Genomic DNA, 25973 nt, shown 5'->3' on the forward strand with positions numbered 1-25973 from the left:
AAAAAATTATTTTATTTATGAAAATAATTTTTTAAAGAAGGAAAAAAGTAAGAGATCATTTTCAAATAACAAGAAAATATCGAGGAGCTGACCATGTAGAATTTAATCTTTACTATCAAGATTGTAATTTTAATCCAGGTTATATTAAAAATTTAACAAATTAGGATTTTCATTTGTTTATCATCGATTTAGCAGTAGGTAATCAAGATAATAATGCTGTTATAAATAAGGAACAAAAATATATTCCCTTAAATATATAGGTTGAAGTTGGGTTAACTTTATGATATTAGGAAACATTTAAGGTTACAGACTCTAGTATTGATAAATTCCCATCTAATCTTACAAAAGCTCAATATAGAGGAACACCAAAATACTTTGAAAGTGAGTAATTAGATTTAATACTTGAACAAGGAGATTATTCTTATGAATATATAAATTATGAAGAAGAATCAGAAGAAACAGAGTTACCTAAACAGAATTTTTTTTCTAGACTTAATAAATCAGACAAGTTAGTTCAGAAAAAATTAAGTATTAAAATTTAGCTGAATACACTAAATTCTATCTGATGTTTTAATACATACTAATATACTTGAAAATTTTAGAGAATCTTGTATTAAAGCTTTAAACTCAATCACACTTGTTATTTTACAGCACCTGATTCATCTTGTGATTCTGTGTGAAAACTGACTTAAGTTGAATTAGATTAATTATACGGTTATCATATTAGTTTATTTCTTGAAATAGGAATTCAACTTGGAATTCCTCAAATTATGAAATATACAGTAAATCAAATAATTCATATGGGAAAAATGTTGAGTCACAAAATAAAAATCACATTGATATTTAGATGCAAATAATTGATATGGTTGGGAAATGTCTCATTTTTTACCATTTAGAGATATGAGTTGGTTAAATACAAAATTATTTAATTCACAAAAATACTTAAAATACCAGTCGATAATAAATATGGTTATATTTTAGAAAATCATTTAGAATATTAAAAATATTAATAATTTAAACAAATATTCACCATTAGCATCCCAAAATTGGAAATAAAATGTTAACAATATTAAATAATAAAGGACAATATGTTTTACTTAAAGAAATGATGTTGTTGTGGTCTTCAGTTCTGAGACTGGTTTGATGCAGCTCTCAATGCTACTCTATCCTGTGCAAGTTTCTTCATCTCCCAGTGCTTACTGTAACCTATATCCTTCTGAATCTGCCTAGTGTATTCATCTCTTGGTCTCCCTCTTCCATTTTTACCCTCCACCCTGCCCTGTAACGCTAAATTTGTGATCCCTTGATGCCTCAGAACTTGTCCTACCAACCGGTCCATTCTTCTTCTCAAGTTGTGACCCAACTCCTCTTCTCCCCAATTATATTCAATACCTCGTCATTAGTTATATGATCTACCCAAATAATCTTCAACATTATTCTGTGCACCACATTTCTAAAGCTTCTATTCTCTTCTTGTCTAAACCATTTATCAACCACGTTTCACTTCCATACATGGCTACACTCCATACAAATACTTTCAGAAACGACTTCCTGACACTTAAATCTATACTCAATGTTACCAAATTTCTCTTCTTCAGAAACTCTTTCCTTGCCATTGCCATTCTACATTTTATATCTTCTCTACTTCGACAATCATCAGCAATTTTGCTCCTGAAATAGCAAAACTCCTTTACTACTTTAAGTGTCTCATTTCCTAATCTAATTCCTCAGCATCACCCGACTTAATTCGACTACATTCCAATATCCTCGTTATGCTTTTGTTGATGTTCATCTTATATGCTCCTTTCAAGACACTGTCCATTCCGTTCAACTGCTCTTCCAAGTCCTTTGCTGTCTCTGACAGAATTACGATGTCATTGGCGAACCTCACAGTTTTTATTTCTTCTCCATGTATTTTAATACCTACTCCGAATTTTTCTTTTGTTTCCTTTACTGCTTACTCAATATACAGATTGAATTACATCAGGGAGAGGCGCAAACCATGTCTCACTCCCTTCCCAACCACTATTTCCCTTTCATGCCCCTCGACTCTTTTAACTGCCATCTGGTTTCTGTACAAATTGTAAATAGCCTTTCGCTCCCTGTATTTTATCCCCACCACCTTTAGAATTTGAAAGACAGTATTCCAGTCAACATTGTCAAAAGCTTTCGCTAAGTCTACAAATGCTAGAAACGTAGGTTTGCCTTTCCTTAATCTTCCTTCTAAGATGAGTCGTAACGTCAGTATTGCCTGACGTGTTCCAGTATTTCTACGGAATCCAAACTGATTCCCCCCCCCCCCATAGGTCAGCTTCTAATAGATTTTCCATTTGTCTGTAAAGAATTTGTGTTAATATTTTGCAGCTGTGAATTATTAAACTGATAGTTTGGTAGTTTTCACATCTTTTAACACCTGCTTTCTTTGCGATAGGAATTATTATATTCTTCTTGAAGTCTGAGGGTATTTCGCTGGTCTCATACATCTTGCTCACCAGATGGTAGAGTTTTGTCAGGAGTGGCTCTCCCAAGGCCGTCAGCAGTTCTAATGGAATGTTGTCTACTCCCGGGGGCTTGTTTCGACTCAGGTCTCTCAGGGCTCTGTCAAACTCTTCATGTAGTATCGTATGTCCCATATCATCTTCATCTACATCCTCTTCCATTTCCTTAATATTGTCCTCAATTACATCGCCCTTGTATAGACCCTCTATATACTCCTTCTGCCTTTCTGCTTTCCCTTCTTTACTTAGAACTGGGTTTCCATCTGAACTCTTGATATCAATACAAGTGGCTCTCTTTTCTCCAAAGGTGTCTTTAATTTTCCTGTATGCAGTATCTATCTTACCCCTAGCAACATAAGCCTCTACATCCTTACGTTTGTCCTCTAGCCATCCCTGCTTAGCCATTTTGCACTTCATGTTGATCTCATTTTTGAGACGTTTGTGTTCCTTTTTGCCTGCTTTATTTACTGCATTTTCATATTTTCTCCTTTTATCAATTAAATTCAATATTTATTCTGTTACCCAAGGATTTCTACTGGCCCTCGTCTTTTTACCTACTTAATCCTCTGCAGCCATCACTACTTCATCCCTCAGAGCTACCCATTCTTCTTCTAATGTATTTCTTTCTCCCATTCCTGTCAATTGTTCCCTAATGCTCTCCCTGAAGCTGTTTACAGCCTCTGTTTCTTTCAGTTAATCCAGGTCCCATCCCCTTAAATTCCCACCTTTTCGCAGTTTCTTCAGTTTAATTCTACAGTTCATAACCAATAGATTGTGGTCAGAGTCCACATCTTCCCCTGCAAATGTCTTACAATTTAAAACCTGGTTCCTAAATCTCTGTATTACCATTATATAATCTGACACCTGCAGTATCTCTAGACTTCTTCCATGTATGCAACCTTCTCTTATGATTCTTGAACCAAGTGTTATGATTAAGTTATGCAAAATGATAACAATGATTAAAACTTTGATTAAAACAAATAAAAATTCATAGAATGTTTTCATTTGAACAGTGAAATTGCTTGAAAAAAACATTCAGTTTAATACAAAAAAGAAAAAAATTCTCAGGTAATGAATTCGTGACTAGTTTCTATAAGATAAAGAGCAATTCTAATTTGGGAAACGTTGGAAACTATCGAAATAAACAAGATAGAAGAAATAACTAATACAGAAAAATATGTGAAATATATTTCAAAACTAAATTATGAACATACTACAGCATTTTCAGAAAATCTAGTTGCAATTCACATGAAACAATAGTAGTAAAATTCAATAAAAAAATTTATAGTGCAATGTATTTGTTTGATATTTCTAAAATAAAAATGCATAGTTTTCATTATTATTTGAAGAAATGGAAATATGGTGGAAATGTTGGTTTATGTTGTACAGATATAGATTCATTAATTTATGATATAAGAATTGAAGTTTTTTTATAAAGACATGAAAATAGTAATTAATTAGTGTAACACAAGTGATTATTCAAAAGATAATCTTTAAGGAATTCCAAAATAAACAAGAATGTTTTACAGAAAAATAAGGTGAAAATTGTCGCAAATTTATACTAGAGCTATTTAGTTTTCTAATCGAAAATGTATGTTTATAAATTTGACGATAAATTACAGAAAAAATTAAAGTTGAAAAAATCTGTTATAAACTGTGAAATGAGTTTTGATTAATATAAAAATTGGTAGGTAACAAAAAAAACACTACTGAAAAATTTATGTAACTGGGTCTTTTAAATGTGAAATGTAAACAATTGAATGAAAGTAATTGTTTTTAGTTCTGATGATCATATATATTTGTATTAATACAATTCAGGCTGACTACATTTATGGTCATTTTAAATTAAACTTGAAAAAATAAGAAATGAAAACAATTACTCCATACATCAATTAAATAGTTGATTACAAGATTAATGTATAGCCAATTAACTAAAAACAAATAAGTTAATCAGTTTTGCATATTCTGCATGATATACTTTTTATGTGCTTTTAGATATATTTTATAAACAAATTGTTCACAGAAAATAACTATTTGGTTATACCTATCCCTAACTTTTTGCTAATTGAAATTATGAATGTATTTAGAGGAATTTTTAATGTCTCTTTCACTGTTTCCACAATTAATTCTTTATTACTGTAGGTAATATGTTATTTTACATGTACATATTTATTTTCCCAATATTCTTTTGTCTCTTATATATACACCTGTTGCAACCAATTTTTCAAGGTATATTATTAATTGTAATTATATTGCATTATTAATTCTTTTTCATGTTCGCACAATTTAAAAAATCAATTTATTTTCAATTTCTGTTTATAAAGAAATAATTTTATTACAGGTTTACAAATAATTTTATTACAGGCTTACAGTATTTAATAAACATTACTTTCATATAAATGGTTTCATTTTTAGATATAAAAAGTAACAAAACATACAGCACAATAGGGAAGTGTTAATTGTTATTAATTAAAATAAAGATGTTTGGTTTAAATTGAAACATATAACAGATATTTTAGAATATAGAGACACAAAACAAACAATTAAAAAAAATGTCAAAAAGCTTATTCTATTGTAGTAGAAAATTTTTGATGGTGTCTTGGAGATGTACTTAAAAAAGTATTAACAACATTTATTAACGAATGACACTCATTAGAATTAAAATTCAAAATAGAAGATGCCAAACGATTTTAAAAATGTGTTATTCTTGATGTATTACAAGCAATAAGAAAATATGTGGATTAGAAAGTAGTGATTAATATAAAACAACTCTATGATTTCATATAAGACTCATAAGACATCTAAATAAAATGAAGGATTGTTACACTAAATAATCAGGTGAAAACTGTGATATTTTAATACCACATGTTGTTCCTCAAACTATTTAATCCATTCCATTCAGCAGACTTTCAAACTCCATCAACAAATTCAGGACAATTATCGTTTAAATTTGTATCATCTTGTCTCAAACTTTTTAAAAAGTTTACACTAATTCCATCTAAATGTTTTGGTATTTTTTAATAAGTTTCAGATAAGTGAGAACGATTTATTCAGTTATGTCTACCTCTAGTAAATATGTCTTGATTTTCAAACCAAAATCGTCAACAAATACAACTTAATTATTTTTACATTCAACTAATGGAATATTTTCATCCTCATTTTCAAAAAAGTAGAACATTTTCTTTTTTGGCCTCCAATTTTCTCACATGTTTTTACAAGTTCTTAAGACTTTGGTTAACCTAAACCTATTAAATAAACATACAAATGATTAATTTTCTTCCAATTTAACCATCCTTGAGCTACAATATAATTATCAATCATTAATGTTGTTTTTCCACAACCATTTGGACTTATTACTGAACATTGAATAGACATGGGAGAAATTAACCATGTTTCTCTTTTAATTCTTTCAGGAATTCTTTTTTTTTGTTTACAATCTGTGCATAATTTTTATTAATTTAAATGATTAGAGTTTTTAAAGTCACTGTAATTAATTTATTCTTAGAAAAGATAAACTGTTCCAATAGAAGAAACTTACAATGGTTCAGTATTTGGTTTTTATTGGACTTTCTTTATTATAATTATTACATAAGAAATAATAAATGATAGAAATTCCTCATGGTTAACATTGTATGAAAAATTCGAAATATTTATTTAATCGAAAAATTATAAAATACACATAAAAGGAGATAAAATTTTGAATGGAGTTGACATTGGAAGAGATATTAAATGCTTTATGGATGAAAAATATGGTATTGGACAAATTTTCTCATTTAATAATCAATTATTGAAACTAATGAATACAACATCTAATATTGTTCCTAAATTCATTCCAATTAAAATAATGTATATAAATTTTTATCTAGGTGATATAATGTTTGTTAAATATAACGATTATTTTTGTAGACAAATTTCTATTTCTTCATTTAAACAAAATGCGAATTTGGAGCAGCAATAATTTATGAACAAAGTTATCCTATAAGTATTACAATTTTTTATACTATACATAATTTAATAATTAGTATCACTGATGAAAATGATAATTTGCTTGATTTTAATGGTCTTTGTGTAACTGTAATTTTAAAATGAATTAATACATTTTGTTCTTAAAAAATCGTGAACAAAGAGGAGAGTTATAAATTTTACTCATTTCTTGTTAATGAGAAAACAAAAATAATTTAATTCTTCCTAATAAAGACACAGAAACTTACATGAACAATGGCAATGAATGGATTCAACCAAACCCCACAAATTTTATGTGATTTTTGTGTTGCTGGAATTGATGGAAGAGATTATCCAACTTAAGAAGGAATAACCAATAAAGAAGTTATTTGGCAAAATTGTTCGAAGTTATTACAATTAGAAAGGAAACAGTTTTTGTGTAGGGTAGTACATCCATTGGTTTGTTCATGTGTTCTTATACGATTATCTTCATCTCTTTAAAATGAATTATGTATGGAGGTTTATGTTCCTAATAATGGAAATATTGAAAACAAGCAAAATGAAGTACTTTAAAATTATTTGGTGGATTTTTCCAGATTTTAAAGAAATAAGTTTTGAAGGAGATTTAACAGTAATTTCCATTTTGGTTTCAAGTTTTAACGATTCAGTTCTCAGATGGTCTGATAAAAATGATTCTGTAAATGAAATAAAAGATACACTTCGATAAGAAAGAAAAATTGTAGTAGATACAATTAAAATTCGCATTCCAGTTGAACCAGAATATTCACTTACCAGCACAAGAAAGATGAAGAAAATTCAATAACTCCAATACCTTTCTTTGAATTACAAACAATTGAAAATAACTGGATTAAATGGAAAAAGAGTATTTAAAATAGACATAACTAGATATTATAAATCTGCTGAATTTGATATACCCTACTTTATCTTCCAAATTAATAGAAAAAATAATCTGTTAAATGTTAGGTTAGGTTAGGTTAGGTTAGTTGTTTGTTAGATCGTGTCAAACTGCAAAATATCTGTGTAAGAAATTGAAGAAATGAAGTTTTTCCTCAATAATTATGGAATCTTGTTCAACCAAATAAGTTTTAAAATACTTATGATGTTTTAGAGATCTAAAAAGAATAACACAATTAAATAACGATGTAAATGTAAATACATTCAATTTTATTCAAAATTATCCTATCTATGTAATAAATATGTTTATAAGAATGAATGTTTGAAGCACTCAAATAACAACAATATATTATGTACATTTTTAATGAAGACATATGTAACGATACAATTTCTTATATAATTAAGTATGGAAAAATGAATTTAACTTATGTTTCACAACATAGCATGTAAACTGGTAATTTTTTGTTACATAAATAAATAAAAAATTTAGAAATGTTATTGAAGTGTTAACTTCATATTATCATTTACATCTGAAATATTTTCAGAAAGACAGAGGAAACAAAGCTGAAAAAATTTAGTGTTTCCAAAATGAAGACATTTATCAGAAATTTTAAATTTTTAAAACCAAATTTTATAAATTATTTTAAATTTTCAATTTTTTAAAATCGAATTTTTTCTCTATAAATGAAATTAAAACGAAATGTACATGAATGACTTCATTAAAAATCTGGAAAGTAACTTAACAGCTATAGTAGTGGGTATGTAGATGTTTTCACTAAATTATCAGGCTGAAATTAGTAATCTTACTGTATTACAAATCCTTAAATTTTAATAACTGAATATTGGCAAAAAGTTTTAGTACTTTCAGATGATAAATAAAAAAAATTTCTCTTCCAGATCGTTACACTAAAGTCTTTTCAGAAGAGTATTTTAAGTTAAAAAAATTGTTGCATTAAATTTCCTTTATGGAGGTAAAAAATAAAACAAAAATCATTCATTTCATGTTATATAATTTGCATAAATTTTACAATTTTTGTTTCCTTAATTTAGTTTTTGGAATATTAAATATTTTGTAATGAATAAATTTATTTTTTAAATGAAATGAAAATTTTACTGAGAACAAAATATGCATCAAGAGTAAACCGGAGAAAGACAGAAGTAATGAGAAGTAGCAGAATTGAGAATAGCAAGAAAGTTAATATCAACATTGGTGATCTCAAAGTCGACAAAGTTAAGGAATCCCACTAAATTGGTAGCAAAATAACTCATAACAGACGAATCAAGGAGGACATAGAAAGCAGATTAGCACTAACATAGTGGGTATTCCTGGCCATGAGAAATGTACTTGTATCAAACACAGACTTTCATTTCAGGGAGGAATTGATGAGAACGTACATTTGGAGCAAATCATTGTACGGCAGTGAGTCGTGGACAGTGGGTAAACCGGAACAGAGGAATATCAAAGGGTTTGTGACAGGATCCTGACTCAGTTTATCAGAAACACAAATAGAAAAGTACCAAAAATATGGTAAAAAGGAAACAGGATCTTCATAGTCTACATTTCAGCCACATGTGTGTTTCTGTGGAGTGTGTGTATAGCAAGCATGTATTCAGTGACCAGTCATGACATATGGATGGATAGCATAGTTTTGGTGTTATCAGCACAGAACAGTAGATAGTTTGAGTGATGATTTTACCATGATCTATGAAGGAGCAGGCTTCTACCAACATTATTATGGGGCCGCGCGAAGTGGCCACGCGGTTAGAGGCGCCATGTCATAGGTTGCGCTGCCCCACCCACCAAGGGTTCGAGTCCTACCTCGGGCTTGGGTGTGTGTGTTGTTCTTAGCATAAGTTAGTTTCAGTAGTGTGAAAGTCTAGGGACCGATGACCTCAGCAGTTTGGTCCCTCAGGAAGTCACAGACATTTGAACAATTTCTTTATTATGGATACAGACTGTAAATATGTATGGATGCAAGCTGAGTAGATGGCCTTTCGCTCACAGCTCCAGCCAGTGCCACCTCTAGTCACACAGATTAAGGCTGTTGCCAATGGGCATTACTGTGAGAATTTGACGAGGGGATCGACGGTATGTCTAGTACGTCCTACATGTCGGTCCGCTACTATGGTAGGCCCAGTTACTGCCCACATTAAGGTTGACATCTCAACCGTGATCGAGTGTAAGATCGTTTCAAGGTGTGACAGACAGCGAAAACCTTGGGGCACTGATCGAAAGGCTTCTCCCATTTGTCTGACCAAGAGGTTTCAGGCACAATGTGTTGCTGATAAAGTCCCTGAGCCAGTTGCAGTCTTTTGTCCCTTTTTGGCAGAAGCCTCTCAGCCCACAAGATCAGGTATTCACAGAGGGTGGACTTGTTGTTACTTGGGAGCACCAATGATAGCAGCGTGCTGGAACCCTTTAGGGATTTGGCTGCCAATAAGGAGAGATAGTCCAACATGCACATGGGAAGAAAATCATCGCGTATGTGGAACGAATTCTTCTGGAAGTCATGAAGAGCACAGAGTGCATTCAGCTACAGGTATTAGCCCTTGTAGGTGCTAATGTCAGATGTAAGTTTGATTTGGAACAGATTATCTCCGGTTTCTGGCGGTTATGTGAAGTATTAAAGACAGCCAGTCTTAGTTACGAGATAAAGGCAGAATTTACAGTCAATATCATCGTCGACATAACCCATTGCGGACATTGGTACAGAGCAGAGTGTAGGGTCTGGATCAGAGGCTCAGACGCTTCTGAAACCGTGTAGGCTGCGATCAGTATCCACTTAATGCTTGTTAGTCTGGGTGTTCCTTATAGGCAGCTAGACGGGTGACGAGGACTGTATGGAGTGGAATGGTTGGTTTCTGTTTAAGAAGGTGTCGGGAGCGTACTGCAAGGGCTTCACTAAAAGGGTGCAGGTCAAACACAGGAAGAGGGTAGACCTGACAACCATCGCTGTTATATTTGCAAATTGTCGTAGCTGTGTTGGGAGATGACCAGAGATCCAAACACTAACAAAAAGCACTGAAGTGGAAATCGTCAAAGGGACTGAAACCTGAGTAAAACCAAAGGTAAGTTCTGTGGCAATTTTTACTAAGATCCTGACGGTTTTCAGGAAGGACAGATTAAATTCAGTTGGTAGGGGTGTGTTTATTGCTGTTGGAATTAGAGTTTCTTGCACTGAAAGTGAAGTTGATAACGTCTGTGAGTTAGTATGGATAGAGGCTGTACTTGGCAACCAGAATAAATTAATAACTATTTAGTTCTTCGGATCACTCAACTTAGATGGTATAGTTGGTGAAAGATAACTTGAATCTCCTTTCGAAAAGTTACCCTACTCATACAATTATTGGTGGTGAATTCAATCTGCCCTCCATATGTTGGTGCAAACACATGTTCAAACTTGGTGATCGCCATAAAACATCGTCCGATATTGTATAAATGCTTTCTTCGGAAATAATTTTGAACTTTCAGTTCGCAGCAAATAATCCTGAGCAAGTTGGCAGCTTCATGACGGATATCGGGATTAGTGACTCCAACGTCTTTGTATCGATACTGAAAACTGTAACACCAGATTCACCAAAAACAAACGCGAAACATTTCTGTTTAAGACAGCATATAAAAATTCGCTTGTGGGTTCCCTGAGAGACTGTCTTTATTCTATCCATTTACATTTACATGATTACTCTGCAATTCACAATTAAGTGTATGGCAGAGGGTTCATCGAACCAACTTCAAGCTATTTTTCTACGGTTCCACTCTAACAGCGCACGGGAAAAGCGGGCACTTAAATCTTTCTGTGCGAGCTCTGATTTCTCTTATTGCATTATGATGATCATTTCCTGCTATGTAGGTGGAAGCCAAAAGAATATTTTCGCATTCGGAGGAGAAAGTAGGTGATGAAATGTCACGAGAAGATTCCGCAGCAATGAAAAACACCTTTGTTTTAACGACTGCCACTCTAATTCACGCATCATGGTCGTTGCACTCTCTCCCCTATTTCGTGATAATACAAAACGAAGTGCCCTTCTTAGAACTTCTTTGATGCCCTCCGTCAATACCATCTGATGCTGATCCAACACCGCACAGCAACACTCCAGAAGATAGCGGGCAAGCGTGGTGCACGCGGTCTCATTAGTCGATCTGTTGCATTTCCTAAGTGTTCTGCAAATAAATCGCAGTCTTTTGTTTGCTTTTCCCACAACATTGTCTACGTAATCGTTCCAATTGAAGTTATTCGTAATTGTAAACCGTAAGTGTTTAGTTGAATTTACGGCCTTTAGATTTGAGATTTATTGTGTAACCGAAAGTTAGTGGATTTCTTTTAGTACTCGCGTCTGTAACCTCACACTTTTCATTATTTACAGTCAACTGCCACTTTTTCCACCATATATCTTGTCTAAATCATTTTCTAGTTGATTTTGATCATCTGATGACTTTAAAAGATGGTAAATGACAGCATAATATGCAAACAATCCCAGAGGGCTGCTCAGAATTTCTCCTAAGTCGTTAATGCAGATCAGGTACAGCAGAGGGTCTATAACACTTCCTTGGCAAACGTCAGGTATTACTTCTGCTTTACACGATTACTTTCCCGTCAACTACGAACCGTGATCTAGCCGACAGGAACCCACGAATCCAGTCGCACGAATGAGACAATACTCGATAGGCACGCAACTTGAGTAGAAGACACTTGGGAGAAACGGTGTCGAAAGCCTTCTGCAAATCTGAAAATACGGAATCAGTTTGACAACAGTCCAAATTGTCAATGTAAGCATAAACAGGATGTGGCATACATTCATAGAAATAGTAATGAGCCAATTTAGAAATTTATACTTAAGCCATTAATAAGTCAGGGAACAGGTCCCAAATGGTACACAGAGTCGATCAGGATACTGTTGCAGAAGCAATGAAAGAAGCGTGTCAGATTTAAAAGAATGTAAAACCTGCAAGATTGGCGATGTTTTACAGAAGTAGCCAACTGCAGGTTACATTGATATTTTTACACACAGTACTAGTTTTGAAGTAACTTTGAATAGAACACAGTTACTTGTTATGTATCCAACAAGGATTTTAACTTCTTTAATTCAGAAATTTAGGGCGGACTTTTGTGCGAGGAGTGCTTAATGAGTTCCAAAACGAAACTGTCTCCTAATCTGGCAGAAAACCCAAAGAGATTCTGCTCGTATGTAAAGCACACTAGCTGCAATCACGATCACTACACTGACTGTAGGATAACGATGGTAGTGTTATCGATGACGTGCCACTAAAGCATGGTTACTAAACATGATTTTTCAAAATTCTACTCCAAAGAAGGCGAAGTAAGTTTATAGATTTCTACTGCCAACATGAGTAACTTAGAAGTAGATGCCCGCGTTGTAGTGAAACAACTTAAATCGCTTAATAAATGGAAGTCTTGCAGTCCAAACTGTATATAAATTACGTCCCTTTGGGAGTATGTTTCTGTAAGTAAGTCGTAAAAAATAATCCATTCCTAAAGATTGAAACTTTACAAACGTCACACCAGTATATAAGAAAGGAAACAAGAGTTATCCGCTGAATTACAGATCCATGTCACAGGCGTCGATTTTCAGTAGGTTTTTGGAATATATGCTCTGTTCGAACATTATAAATTATCTGGAAGAAAACGACCTATTGACACTTACCCAGCACGTACTCAGAACACGAAGGAATGAGTACTGTCACCAGGGGATATCAAAGTGATTCCATATTTCCAGATATTCAGAAGGCTTTTGAAACCGTTCCTCACAAGTAGCTTCTAATCAGATGCTGTGCTTTTAGATTATCGTCACAGTAGTGTGACTGGATTTGTGATTTCCTGTTAGCAAGGTCGCAGTTCGTAGCAAATGACGGGAAGTCAGCTGACGTTCCTTAAGTTACAACGCCCGCTCCACTCACCACCACCTACCATCATGGTATGAGTGTCTGAAGATGGTAAAAAACTGACTGAATCCAGTTACCATCAAATAAATGTTTTTTCGGTCGAAACTGTTTGTGTCCATTTTTAAAGTATTTTTAGCCAGAACCCTGTTCTCGACGGTAAATGTTCTCAAAATTACTGAAGGGAAGTCATCGAGTAAGACATAAATGACATCTGGCGTTCCCCAAGGAAGTGTTATCCCCCCCCCCCCTCTGCTGTTAGTTCTTGATATCATCGGTTTAGAAGACAATCTTGGCATCTCTCTCACATTGATTGCAGATGATTTCTGTCGATTACCGTTCAGTAAAGTCATAAAGCTAAAACCAATTGATAAAAGACTTTTACACGATATATATGTGGAGTGAAAAATGATAACAAACTCTAAACAACACGAAGTGTGTGATCGTCCACATGAGTAGTAAAAGAAATCCGTTAAATTTCGGTTGCCGATTCATCACACGTATTTAAAGGTTAAATTCAAATAAATGGCTAGGAATTAGAACTACTAACAAAAATTGGAACGAAGTCGTAGAATGTGTCTTGGGGAGCGTGAACCAAACACTGCGTTTTATTGAGAGAAATCTTAGATGATGCAACTGATCTACTAAAGAGTTTATATTACGTCTGTCAACTTCTGCAGTGTTACTGCATGCTATCGGGTTCTTACCAGAGAAGACTGACAGCGAATAGGGGGAGAGAGTGTTACGGATATGAAACGCAAGTTTAGGTGGAAATCATTAAAACAAACAAATGCGGCGAGATCTTTTCGTAAAATATCAATCACGAACTTTCTCCTCCAAATGTGAAAGTATTTTGTAGATTCCCATCTACGTAGGGAGATATGACAATCACAGTAAAATAAGGGTAATCAGATCCTGCTAGCCACTTAAATGTGATTTGCAGAGAGGTGGCTAATTATTACGGCTAGCCACACGTCGTACATGTGTGAGATGATGGGTCGAATTAGCATGTTAATGACTATTACATTCGATAATCGCACATGGAATTCAAATGATAAATATGTCCGTGATTTTGATGGCACTACTAACTGTGTGTGATTTTTTTTTTATATTCTGATTTGATTTCCTGTGTAGAGACTGTGTACTGAGACAGAGAAGAGACCATTCGTGGTGAGTGGGTCCTCGACGGAGGACGACAACTGCACCGCGGGGTGGCCCCAGGTGACGCAGGAGGCGGCTTCGTTCTAAACTGGACAGAGCGCTCGCAGCCAGATAGTGAGCCAAAGCGAAAGGATAGTGCGGCGAGCTGGAGGAGCGGCACGGCAGACAACGGAACCTACATAGCCACGGGACGATATCCTGAGACTCCACTGCTGCATTAAAATGCAGCGCCCCCCTCCCCCCACTGCCCCCCCCCCCATTCCTGACCATAGCAGCGTGACGTGACAAATCTTGAAACCTTCCTGGTGGGGTTAGGGCCTTTGTAGAAACACCGTCGGCGTCTCTGAATTTGCGCAAGCTGAACCTTCGAACGCTGATAATATCATTAGAAAATGTACCAAAATACCATCTACCTTAATTATTGTCACCTGACTGGAGGCCCGCAAAGCCAACAACAACAGAACTTGGATGATGATTTTCTTTTTTCGCTTTTCCACGTGGGAGAAAAGGCGTCATCGCAAAAAACATAGCGTTCACTGGCGGATGTCCTGTCATGGAGCTTCTGAGTCGCGCTTGCTAACTGAGAGGAGGAGGGTTATAAGTGAATGGATGGAATAATTAGCCGCAGAAGGGAGGATTGCAGTCATTACAAAATATACCACAGACCAGTAAATGTAGCGACTGATCGAAACACTTTAGAGGAGTGGAAAACAGCTGCAAAAGTGAGTCAGGCTGTGTTTCTGGACCCTTTGCTTAGGACAATGTAGATTTCAGAGTACTTCAACTTGGGACGCAGAAAGACAGAGGAGCTTTTGGCGGCGGACTCTAGAGGGAGAGGAACACTTACACTGTTAGCCGAAAAATTGGGCTGCATACTTTGGAGAGGCCACTCCACCTGGGACAATAGGTTCTGGGGCTAGACACAGGATGCCTTCTGACTATGACGCAGCAGCACCATACCAGAGCATTATGAGCGTTAATGCAGTGAATTTCAGAACTTAGGGGAACCCTCGACCGATAGCGTTGCACTAGTGTTATGCTTGACTTCACTGGTTGTCATACTTTCGTCTTGCAATCACTGCATACTCTGTGCTTAACTCCGCGATTGAATTCCAGAGATCTATAACTGGCGTGATAAGCTTGCTGTTCCCATCCCCCTCAGAAGCTTGCATCCATTAGTTCTCATAATCAATTTCGATTACCCACGCACTTCTTGTTTTCAGTGAACCGTTGGAAACAATGCCGTATTCCTATCCTTTAAGCTGTACCGTTTTTGAAATACATAATGAAAATATTGTAAACATTGATTTTCCTTTCATATTTAATGATTCCCTCCCCTTTCTTATGCAGACTTAATAGAACGTTAATTGAGACCCGCTCAGGATACAGTGTTTAGAACCACAATAGCTTATCGCACTGTTTGGACTCCATTGTGAAATTTTATTACTTAACACTGGTTCCTGATGAGCGATCAGTTACTGCGCAGCAGCGAACAGGTTATTTACAAAATACAAGTTTGTAGTTCCTCACCGATTTAAGCATTCGTGTTTCCCGTGTGGTATTCGAGATTGGGACATTAGAGCAATACAAAATTGTTGAGGCTTTCGTCGCCATTTAGTGACAAACTGTCTGTTCGGTTCTGTCTCGAGTTCGTTGACTGACCTTCATCTGATGATTTTTCTGACGTTTCATCAGCACGAGTGGCTGGCATTGTCAAAGTATCACCCCCCATTGCTGATGGTGGACTGGAGCCGAGCTCGCGGCCGTAGACTGTATCTACTTGGCCCAACAACATCCAAGGGCTTCTCCACGGTCATTTCCGGTGCGGTTCTCGTGCTACATGCGACGGTCATTCGCTGCAGCACAGGAAGCCAGTTCTTCTCTACAGCCGTATCTTACGTGTAGTCGAATTTTACTACGTGGTCGGTCTCACACAGCGCGTGCTATGCCACGTCCGATTTCATCACCTGCCCCAACTTGCAATGTCGCTTATATTCTGTGATCCTCGTATTGATTCATCGTCCAGTCATTTCAACATAAACTTTTCCGCATGTGCGTGGTATGCTGTATATTCCCGACACTGAAAGTGCATCCCTAAATCTTTGCCGATCTGGGACACTCTTTGATCTTCTTTGTCGGTTTGTAAATAATCTTTACGCCGTGTTTGCACAATATACGGCCGATTCTGTCGGTCACTCTGGAAATATATGGCAGAAAGGCCGTACCCGACATTTCTTTCTCTGATTTGTCACTCCGCCGAGTGTTTGGCCTGTTATACACTCCTGGAAATTGAAATAAGAACACCGTGAATTCATTGTCCCAGGAAGGGGAAACTTTATTGACACATTCCTGGGGTCAGATACATCACATGATCACACTGACAGAACCACAGGCACATAGACACAGGCAACAGAGCATGCACAATGTCGGCACTAGTACAGTGTATATCCACCTTTCGCAGCAATGCAGGCTGCTATTCTCCCATGGAGACGATCGTAGAGATGCTGGATGTAGTCCTGTGGAACGGCTTGCCATGCCATTCCCACCTGGCGCCTCAGTTGGACCAGCGTTCGTGCTGGACGTGCAGACCGCGTGAGACGACGCTTCATCCAGTCCCAAACATGCTCAATGGGGGACAGATCCGGAGATCTTGCTGGCCAGGGTAGTTGACTTATACCTTCTAGAGCACGTTGGGTGGCACGGGATACATGCGGACGTGCATTGTCCTGTTGGAACAGCAAGTTCCCTTGCCGGTCTAGGAATGGTAGAACGATGGGTTCGATGACGGTTTGGATGTACCGTGCACTATTCAGTGTCCCCTCGACGATCACCAGTGGTGTACGGCCAGTGTAGGAGATCGCTCCCCACACCATGATGCCGGGTGTTGGCCCTGTGTGCCTCGGTCGTATGCAGTCCTGATTGTGGCGCTCACCTGCACGGCGCCAAACACGCATACGACCATCATTGGCACCAAGGCAGAAGCGACTCTCATCGCTGAAGACGACACGTCTCCATTCGTCCCTCCATTCACGCCTGTCGCGACACCACTGGAGGCGGGCTGCACGATGTTGGGGCGTGAGCGGAAGACGGCCTAACGGTGTGCGGGACCGTAGCCCAGCTTCATGGAGACGGTTGCGAATGGTCCTCGCCGATACCCCAGGAGCAACAGTGTCCCTAATTTGCTGGGAAGTGGCGGTGCGGTCCCCTACGGCACTGCGTAGGATCCTACGGTCTTGGCGTGCATCCGTGGGTCGCTGCGGTCCGGTCCCAGGTCGACGGGCACGTGCACCTTCCGCCGACCACTGGCGACAACATCGATGTACTGTGGAGACCTCACGCCCCACGTGATGAGCAATTCGGCGGTACGTCCACCCGGCCTCCCGCATGCCCACTATACGCCCTCGCTCAAAGTCCGTCAACTGCACATACGGTTCACGTCCACGCTGTCGCGGCATGCTACCAGTGTTAAAGACTGCGATGGAGCTCCGTATGCCACGGCAAACTGGCTGACACTGACGGCGGCGGTGCACAAATGCTGCGCAGCTAGCGCCATTCGACGGCCAACACCGCGGTTCCTGGTGTGTCCGCTGTGCCGTGCGTGTGATCATTGCTTGTACAGCCCTCTCGCAGTGTCCGGAGCAAGTATGGTGGGTCTGACACACCGGTGTCAATGTGTTCTTTTTTCCATTTCCATTTTAATGTAACTTGTGGAATACCCATTGCTTCTCAGATCACTTTCCAAGTGTTGTATTCCGCGTCTGAGGAGCTGCTGTTCACTTACTCGTTTTGCCCGCTTTACGATGCCTCCTTTTTTTTTTTTTTTTTTTTTTTTTGCTCGGGTTCTGATTTGACAGTTTGTGCAGGTATCGATCTGGTCGTGTTGGTTTTCGATACACGCTGTTTCGCAAATTTTCACCACCCCTTGTGACCAGCATGTCTAGAAATGGTAGTTTTTTGTCCTGTTCTACGTCCATGGTAAATTTTATGTTGCCATGGAGGCTGTTCGAGTGTCTTAGGAAGTCACCGAGCGGTTCATCACCAAGGCTCGATACGACGAAAGTATCATCGATGTATCTGTACCACATCTTAAGTTTACAAGGTGCGAAGCCCAATTCCTGTGCTTCGAAATGTTCCATAAAGAAGTTGGCCACCTGTGGACTAAGAGGCTGCCCAAAGCGTCACCTTCCAGTTGTTCGTAGAAGTTGCCATTCGACGTGAAATAGCTCTTGGTGAGACACGGATGAAGAGCTTTGTGATGTCTTGCGAGAAAATGAAACCTATGTGCTCCAGAGAGTGACTGAGTGGAACTTTTGTAAACAGCGAAACAACATCAAAGCTGATCACGATGTCGTATGGTGCAAGTTTTAGTTTCTTCATCTTCTCAATGAACCGCCCTGAGTTCTTTATGGTTGTGTCAGTCTGCCCCACGTGCGGATGGAGCAGAGAGGCCAAGTGTTTTGTCAGTTTATACGTCCGTGAGCCGGGAGCGTTAACAGTCGGTCTTAGTGGAATATTATTCTTGTGGATCTTAGGTAATCCATCAATACCAGGATCACAGGACGTAAGTGACACTGAAGATTCAGCAAGGTGGAGGAATCGGGAGTCGCAGAGCACGGACTGTCTGAGATCGACCACGAAGTAAAATTCGACGACACGTAAGTTCTGGCTGTAGAGAAGAACTATCATACCCACTTGATCAGAGAAGCTGTAAAATATGCAAACACGAGAATATCCTCAACAAGAAAGAATAAAGCGTCAAGGCAAACGGATCACGGCTTCCCGTGCTGCAGCGAACGACCGTTGCAGGTAACAAGAGAATCGCACCGGAAATGAGCGCGGAGAAGCTCTTGGACGTTGGTGCGCCAAGTACATACAGTCTGCTGCCGCGAGGTTGGCTCCAGTCCACCATCAGTAATGGAGGGTGAAAACTTTCACAGTGCCAGCCACTCGTGCTAGCGAAACGTTGGCAAAAGAACCCTAGACAGAAGCCAACAGGCAGTTTGTCAGTAGGGTAGTGGTTTTAAAGCCCTTCGATGAATCTTCTGGCCACCACTTATGTGTGGATTGCCGATCAGTCATGTCGATGTAGGTGTAGATCAGCTAATTTGTTTCAATATTTTAGGTCTCTGACATGATCTGAATACTTCGTTTTAAATTTTCTTCATGACTGTCCAACATAAATGAATCAAAAAGACACACATTAGTTGATAAATGTCTGATTTGTTGAATTTATCAATTTGACGCAGAGGGGTGGGGGGTGAGGGATATGTTCTGCATTCTGTCGAGTTGTCTGCTCCACATCTTATCTGACAAGATCCCTGACTACTCTGCATGCATTTGTTTACATTTTGCCGTTGTAGACAAATGAGGGAACATCTCTCTACACTTCGTAGGTGAAATGCTTTACTGATGTGTCCTACGTCTTGCGTACTCATGTGTTGTTGGCAGAGGCTTGTGCATTTTGTGTGTTTGTTTTTTATCTGTCTGCATACTATCAGAGTATGTAACATTATCCAATCTCTAAAACTATCCCTGTGTTTATTTCTAGTTCATATGTCTATTCTTGTTTACTCTATAGTGCCTATATCTGGAATGTTTTGCTTGTATGTCACTGAGTGGTTTTATTATTCATGGATACTGGTGCCTCCGATTGTGGGTTTTCTTTATATTGTATAAATACTAAAGACGGTTGACAGTTCTTAATCTTCTTTATTCGCGGCGATGATGCATACCGACTTGGTACAGTTCTAGAAGAAATATAGGTATAGGGAAACAACTTCATAGAAATTTTTAGTGTTTAGACATTAGCCTCCTGTCAGTTACAGGCTTATCGTTTGTCTGCCTCTGTTTTCTGTTTCTCTGTCGATCTTTGCCGGCCGGTACGATAATCGTTAAAAACATTAATATGTTGCCATGGTCAACAAAATTATTCCTGTGATTTTATTTTGGCTACATTTTATCTAATGCAGTATGCTATTCGCAGACACGCCCTAGCTACTAGCATGCATTCTCTGTACACTTTTGTTGAATGGTAAGGATGATGCTAACTGTTGACAGCGGCTTTCAGATCCACATCAATTCACCGTGAATCATACCGTACGCGCTTTCCGCGAATCATTTCACACGGATTACACTGTAGTTTTACTCGAGGGATCGAAGATCCAGTTGTTGCATCACCATTGCCCAATGCTACATATTTAATGATGACATCGACAACGAAAAGCCAGAATGAATTTCGGCACTCTTGAGGGATCCCCTGACCGCATCTTGCTATTTCTAATTTGTTTAACGACCTGCGACTAAGGCTTTTGTAATTTTGACTGCTACCTGACTCATTTTAAACACTGAATCATAGTTGTCAGGCATCTATTTCAAATATATAAGATTCCGATACTGAAAAAAAAAATTTTCTTACATGTCTCCAACGTAGCCGAGCACCAGTCCTAGAATTACGCCAGCGTTTTGTGCGTAGAACATGACGTCACTAACGATGTGCGCATCGTCACAGACCCAGTTCATTTGCGATGGCGCCGTCAGGGAGAACCAAGTATCGTCGTATAGCCAGCCATGTTGGCAAGGGATCGTTGTTACGTTGATGACGTCATCGACATCACTTATGTTGTGCATCATACACCTGCTGAATCTATTTCCTATCCTGTGTCGAAGTATGAAAACCATTAGCAAGCATTAGTATAAATGTACGTAACATTGGCATCATTTATTAAGATATGCCGTTGAAAATTGAACATAGTATATATAAGAATGAGGAAGAGAACAGCAGATAATCTTCAGTAATTGGTATAAATTACCTTTCACAGTAAAACTTACTTGGGAATTGTAATATTCTTCCATTCATCAAGTGTGAAGTTAGTGTTTTCTTTCCCGGGTACGTAACACCAGTGATCAGGAGTTTGCATGGCAAGATGGAAGGCGTACACGCTCAGTAGGTTGACAAATGGACCAAAGCAATTAAATATGATATTCAGTCTAGTCTGGAATTTTCCTCTGGAACCTAAGAAATCAAGGACGTCTTCAAACACTGGCGCTACCCCTCGGTCAGCGTTGCCTGTAGTACTCTCAATCCCCACCTGCAACACAAAGTCGGTTTTATAATTTATTCTCTAAAGACTCCAAAAGAATATTCTGTGAGTAAAACTTTATTTCCATTGTTAGAAAGACAAATAGCCACAAATTATAAACACTAACAACGTACTTGAGAAAGACACTACCACAGCAGTACCCGTCACCCACCAAGTTAGTGAGTGCATACGAATCGTTGGCAGAGTAATTGCATGCAGCAGCGTCACAGATAAAACAACGGTATGAAGAATTTTCTAGAAAGTGTATCTAAGAGTTATGTCGTTTCGTAGGAGAAAAATGTTTGAGTAGTTCTTTCATTTCGTACAAAGGCGAGCGGGATTAGCTTTGAGATTCGTCACTGGAGCAGTATCGTTTTTGTGAATCAGTGAATGGTGCTATAGAAAAATGTTGAAAATTAGGTGGACTGATAAAGTAAGGAATGAGGAGGTTCCGGCAAGGAAGGGTGCATATAGTAGAGGAAAACACTAACAGGAAGAAGTGGCAGGATGGTACGAGATTTGTTAAGACATCAGGGAATATCTTCCATGGCACTAGAGGAAGTTGTAGAGGGTAAAACTGTGAAGGAAAACAGAGACTGAAATACATCCGACAAATAATTGACGATGTATGTTGCAAGTGCTGCTCTGAGATGAAGAGGTTAGCACAGGAGACAGATTCGTGGCGGGATGAATCAAACCAGACAAAGATTGATAAAAAAAGCTTTCATGGTGGAATATAAAGATAGCAGATCGTAAATAAAAGCCTTCAGTTATGACTGAATACGTGTTTTGATGTAGGCACGAACATAGCAATCACTACTTCAGTACGAATGTGAAGCGTTGTGCGGAGAAGTATGTTACTTATGTGTTTACAAGTGTTTTGTTTCACCTCATCAGCCTGATGGTTAAAAATGTTCTTTTTTTAACTTAATATACTAGAGTCTCTGTCTATCTCAAAGACCCATAGAGAGGAAAAAAATGTCGGCTTGGTCCTCTATCCGAAGACTGGTTTAATGCAGCTCTCCAAGCTACTCTATCGTATTCGAGCCTCTTCATCTCCGAATACCTATTCCAACTTTCATCCTTCTGAATCTGCTTGTTGTATTCATCTCTTGGTCTCCCTGTACGATTTTTACAACCCACGCTTCCCTCCAGTATTAAATTGGTGATCCCTGGATGCCTCAGAACGTGTCCTACCAACCGATCCCTTCTTCTGGTCAGGTTGTGGCACAAGTTCCTCTTCTCCTCAATGCTATTCAACACTTCCTTATTAGCTACGTCATCTACCCATCCAATCTTCAGCATTCTTCTGTAGCATCACATTTCAAGAGCTTCTATTGTCTTCTTCTCTAAGCTGTTTATCGTACATGTTTCACTCCCATACATAGCTACACTCCATAGAAATAACTTCAGAAAAGACTTCCTAACACTTAAATCTGTATTCAGTGTTAACAAATTTCTCTTGTTCAGAAACGCTTTTCTTACCGTTGTCAGTCAACGTTTTATATCCTCTCTACCTCGGCCATCATCAGATATTTTGCTGCCCAAATAGCAAAACTCCTAATCTTATTCCCTCAGCATCTTCTGTTTTAATTTAACTGACTTCCATTATCCTTGTATCACTTTTGTTGATGACATCTTATATACTCCTTTCAAGGCACGGCCCATTCCCCTCGGCCGCTCTTCCAAGTCCTTTCCTGTCTCTGACAGAATTATGATGTCATCGGCAGAACTCGAAGTTTTTATTTCTTCTCCCTGGATTTCAATTCCAACTCCAAATTTTTCTTCAGTTTCCTTTTACTGCTTACTCAGTGTACAGACTGAATAGCATCGGTGATACGCTACAACCCTGTCTCGATTTGTCAACGACTGCTTCCCTTTCATGCCCCTTGACTCTTATAACTGCCGTCTGCTTTCTGAACTAGTTGTAAATATCTTCTCACTCCCTGTATTTAACCCCTGCTACCTTCAGAATTTCACAGAAAAAAACTATCAGTTTCTATTCAACATGATAGCTGATATAGTAGAGTCTCGATAGTTCGAGGGGAACGGGACCAGGACCACCTCGAACTAATGAAAACTCGGAGTATCGAAATTTATGTCGGAAAAATAAATAGAACGACTTTGGAAATAATACGTGAGTTAAAAAGTGAACTTTATTGAAACGAAGTGTTTACAAAGGCACTTACATTGGCAGAAGAAAGATTTTTACTTATGTCTGGTAAGAACTTACTTCGTGAAATAATGGTGGCGTGTCATTCCGCTCGGCTATATTACGCCACCGTCTGAAGAACAGGGTGCCGGTTGGTGCCGCCTCTGGCTGCTGTTTCACGTAGCGCATGGTGTCCTGAAGTGCCGCACTGCCATCCTCGGTACGCTCTCAGCCCCACCATCCTCAACACTCCCACAGTGCGTTAGTGTATTAACCCTCTCACTTAAAGACGGGTCTGTAACTTCCAACTGTTCGTCTGAAGTTAACCACTCAGTTACTTGCACATTTTCTGTCTCTTCACAGCCTGGCAACCTTCTGATTCAATCACACGACGGATGATCGTCCTCATCGTCAAAATCTGCATTATACCTACTTTCCTGTAGCATTCTTCCCCGTGACATAAAAATTGTATCTGACTATGTCGCTCTAAGACTCATTGATCCAGTGCACAACGTCCTTTACAGTCGTTTTCTTTAAACCTCCCACAACGCTTACTGTGTTCCGAACTCACAACTCATTGTAACAACCGCCAACGGTACTTTTTCTTGAGGCATTCCTGATCCATCAGCTGAATCAAACTGGTAACCTTTGATGGGCGAAACAAGGCGCGGATTCGTCTCACTACATGCTTGTATGTGAGAACGCATTATCCACTGTCATTAGCTTTGCACAGCAGTCCCTTTTCTTTCAAAAACTTTTGGCACTCCTGTAAAAAAGAGTACAAAAACAAATTCTTAAAGATTTTCTCATCCATCCAGGCATTATTTGAATGCATGTAGATAACTGGGAGAGCTGATAAGATTTTATTCTTGAATGCTCGTGGCTTGGCAGATTTCCCAATCACAAGCAGTTTGTAGTTTCCAATTCCATATGAAGTTGCCATGACTGTGTGCCCCTCTTTACATTTTCTTGCGCGCAGGAGAACTTTCTTCTTCACCAGAAGCAAGCGTTTTTGCAAGCAACATTCTGCAGTTAGAACCAGTTTCGTCGCAGTTGTAAATTTATTAACTGTATAAATATTCTTCAACTATGATTTTTTTCAAACTTAGCAATAAATTCCGAAATGGCCCCAGAGTCATCAGAATGGTTTCCTCTGCACACATCTAGTTTATGCATTCCATACCGCCTCTTCCACTTTTTGAGCCAGCCCACATTAGCGGCGAAACTGTCATCTCCCTGCTCCGGCTTGTTTCTAAAGAACAAGACTTTTTCCAGAAAAAGTCAGCTTGAAGTCGGAGATCCCTCCTGCCTTTCGTGCGTAAACCACATGAACAAGGCCGCACATTTTTTTTTTCGAACTCTGACTTCTTAATAGGTTTTTGGTTCAGAAATTTTTCAGAGTATTTCTTTGAAGGAAACTCTTGCAGTTTAAGTCGGTTTCTTAGCCATTCACCAACAGTAACTTCGCCGACCCCATATGCGAGAGGAAGGGTCTTTTCTTCCATAGTCAATGCGTTTCAAAGCATCTAACTTAACATTCAGAGTCACAAATTTCCTTTTCTTTGTTGCAGCACTCATTTTTAGAAAGGGTGGAAACAAAAACAACACTGTACTGTGCCGAGAGTGGTAAACGTAAAACACTACTTCCCACAGAAGTATTGCTTGTGTGAACAAAAACCGGAAGAAGTTTACGGTTATACAGGTGATTTTTTTTAAAGGTTCGGATTTATGGGAAGCACGGAATATCGAGACTCTACTGTATGCTTAAGTTCATGTCATGTTGTGTGCATGGATTTTTTGCTTTTTTTAATTTCATTACCACTTGAGTAATGACGTCCTACTTGATGTACAGTTCTAAGATTCTAAACCACGTCAGGTAATCAGCTAGCAACTATTCAAGATCCAGTTTAATGAAAGCCAGCACTTCCGATGTACCGGTACTGAGCAGCATCATTTACATGTGTAACAAAATTTCTTGTATACAAAGGACATTTTATGTATATCAGTCATACAACTTCGAATTGTGTATCCTAATAGCACCAGTTTTTGCACAACCTGTGCACATAACATCTACAGAACGTATCGAAGTAATACATAATAGGGGTGAAGTGTGTGTCAAAGTGAATAAATCGATGTGCTAAGGAATTTTAAAGTACTTTTTTCCCACGTTTCTGAAAAAATTGCACTGAGGGGATGTTTGTAGGAGAAAAATGTTTAAGTAATTCACCCATTCCGCGAAAAGTCGTGCGGGATTAGTTTTGGTATTTGTGGTTGAAGCAGTATTGTATTTGTGAATCAGTGATTTTCGTGGAGGAACATATTGAAAC

At 38.2% G+C, this 25973-nt stretch overlaps 1 protein-coding gene across 1 annotated transcript in view; it reads right to left on the reverse strand.

Annotated features, from left to right (window-relative positions):
• Positions 1–23835, reverse strand: part of LOC126176191 (solute carrier family 22 member 7-like) — a 135601-nt gene extending 111766 nt beyond the window's left edge. Inside the window, exons 1-2 of the mRNA XM_049923335.1 lie at positions 23728–23835; positions 21244–21503 (exon numbers count right to left, since the gene is read on the reverse strand). Of these exons, the coding sequence (XP_049779292.1) occupies positions 21244–21503; positions 23728–23835 (368 nt within the window). The remainder of the gene's footprint in view (positions 1–21243; positions 21504–23727) is intronic.
• Between the last annotated feature and the right edge of the window lie 2138 nt (positions 23836–25973).

Source organism: Schistocerca cancellata, chromosome 3, assembly GCF_023864275.1.
Source record: "Schistocerca cancellata isolate TAMUIC-IGC-003103 chromosome 3, iqSchCanc2.1, whole genome shotgun sequence".
Lineage (NCBI taxonomy): Eukaryota > Metazoa > Arthropoda > Insecta > Orthoptera > Acrididae > Schistocerca > Schistocerca cancellata.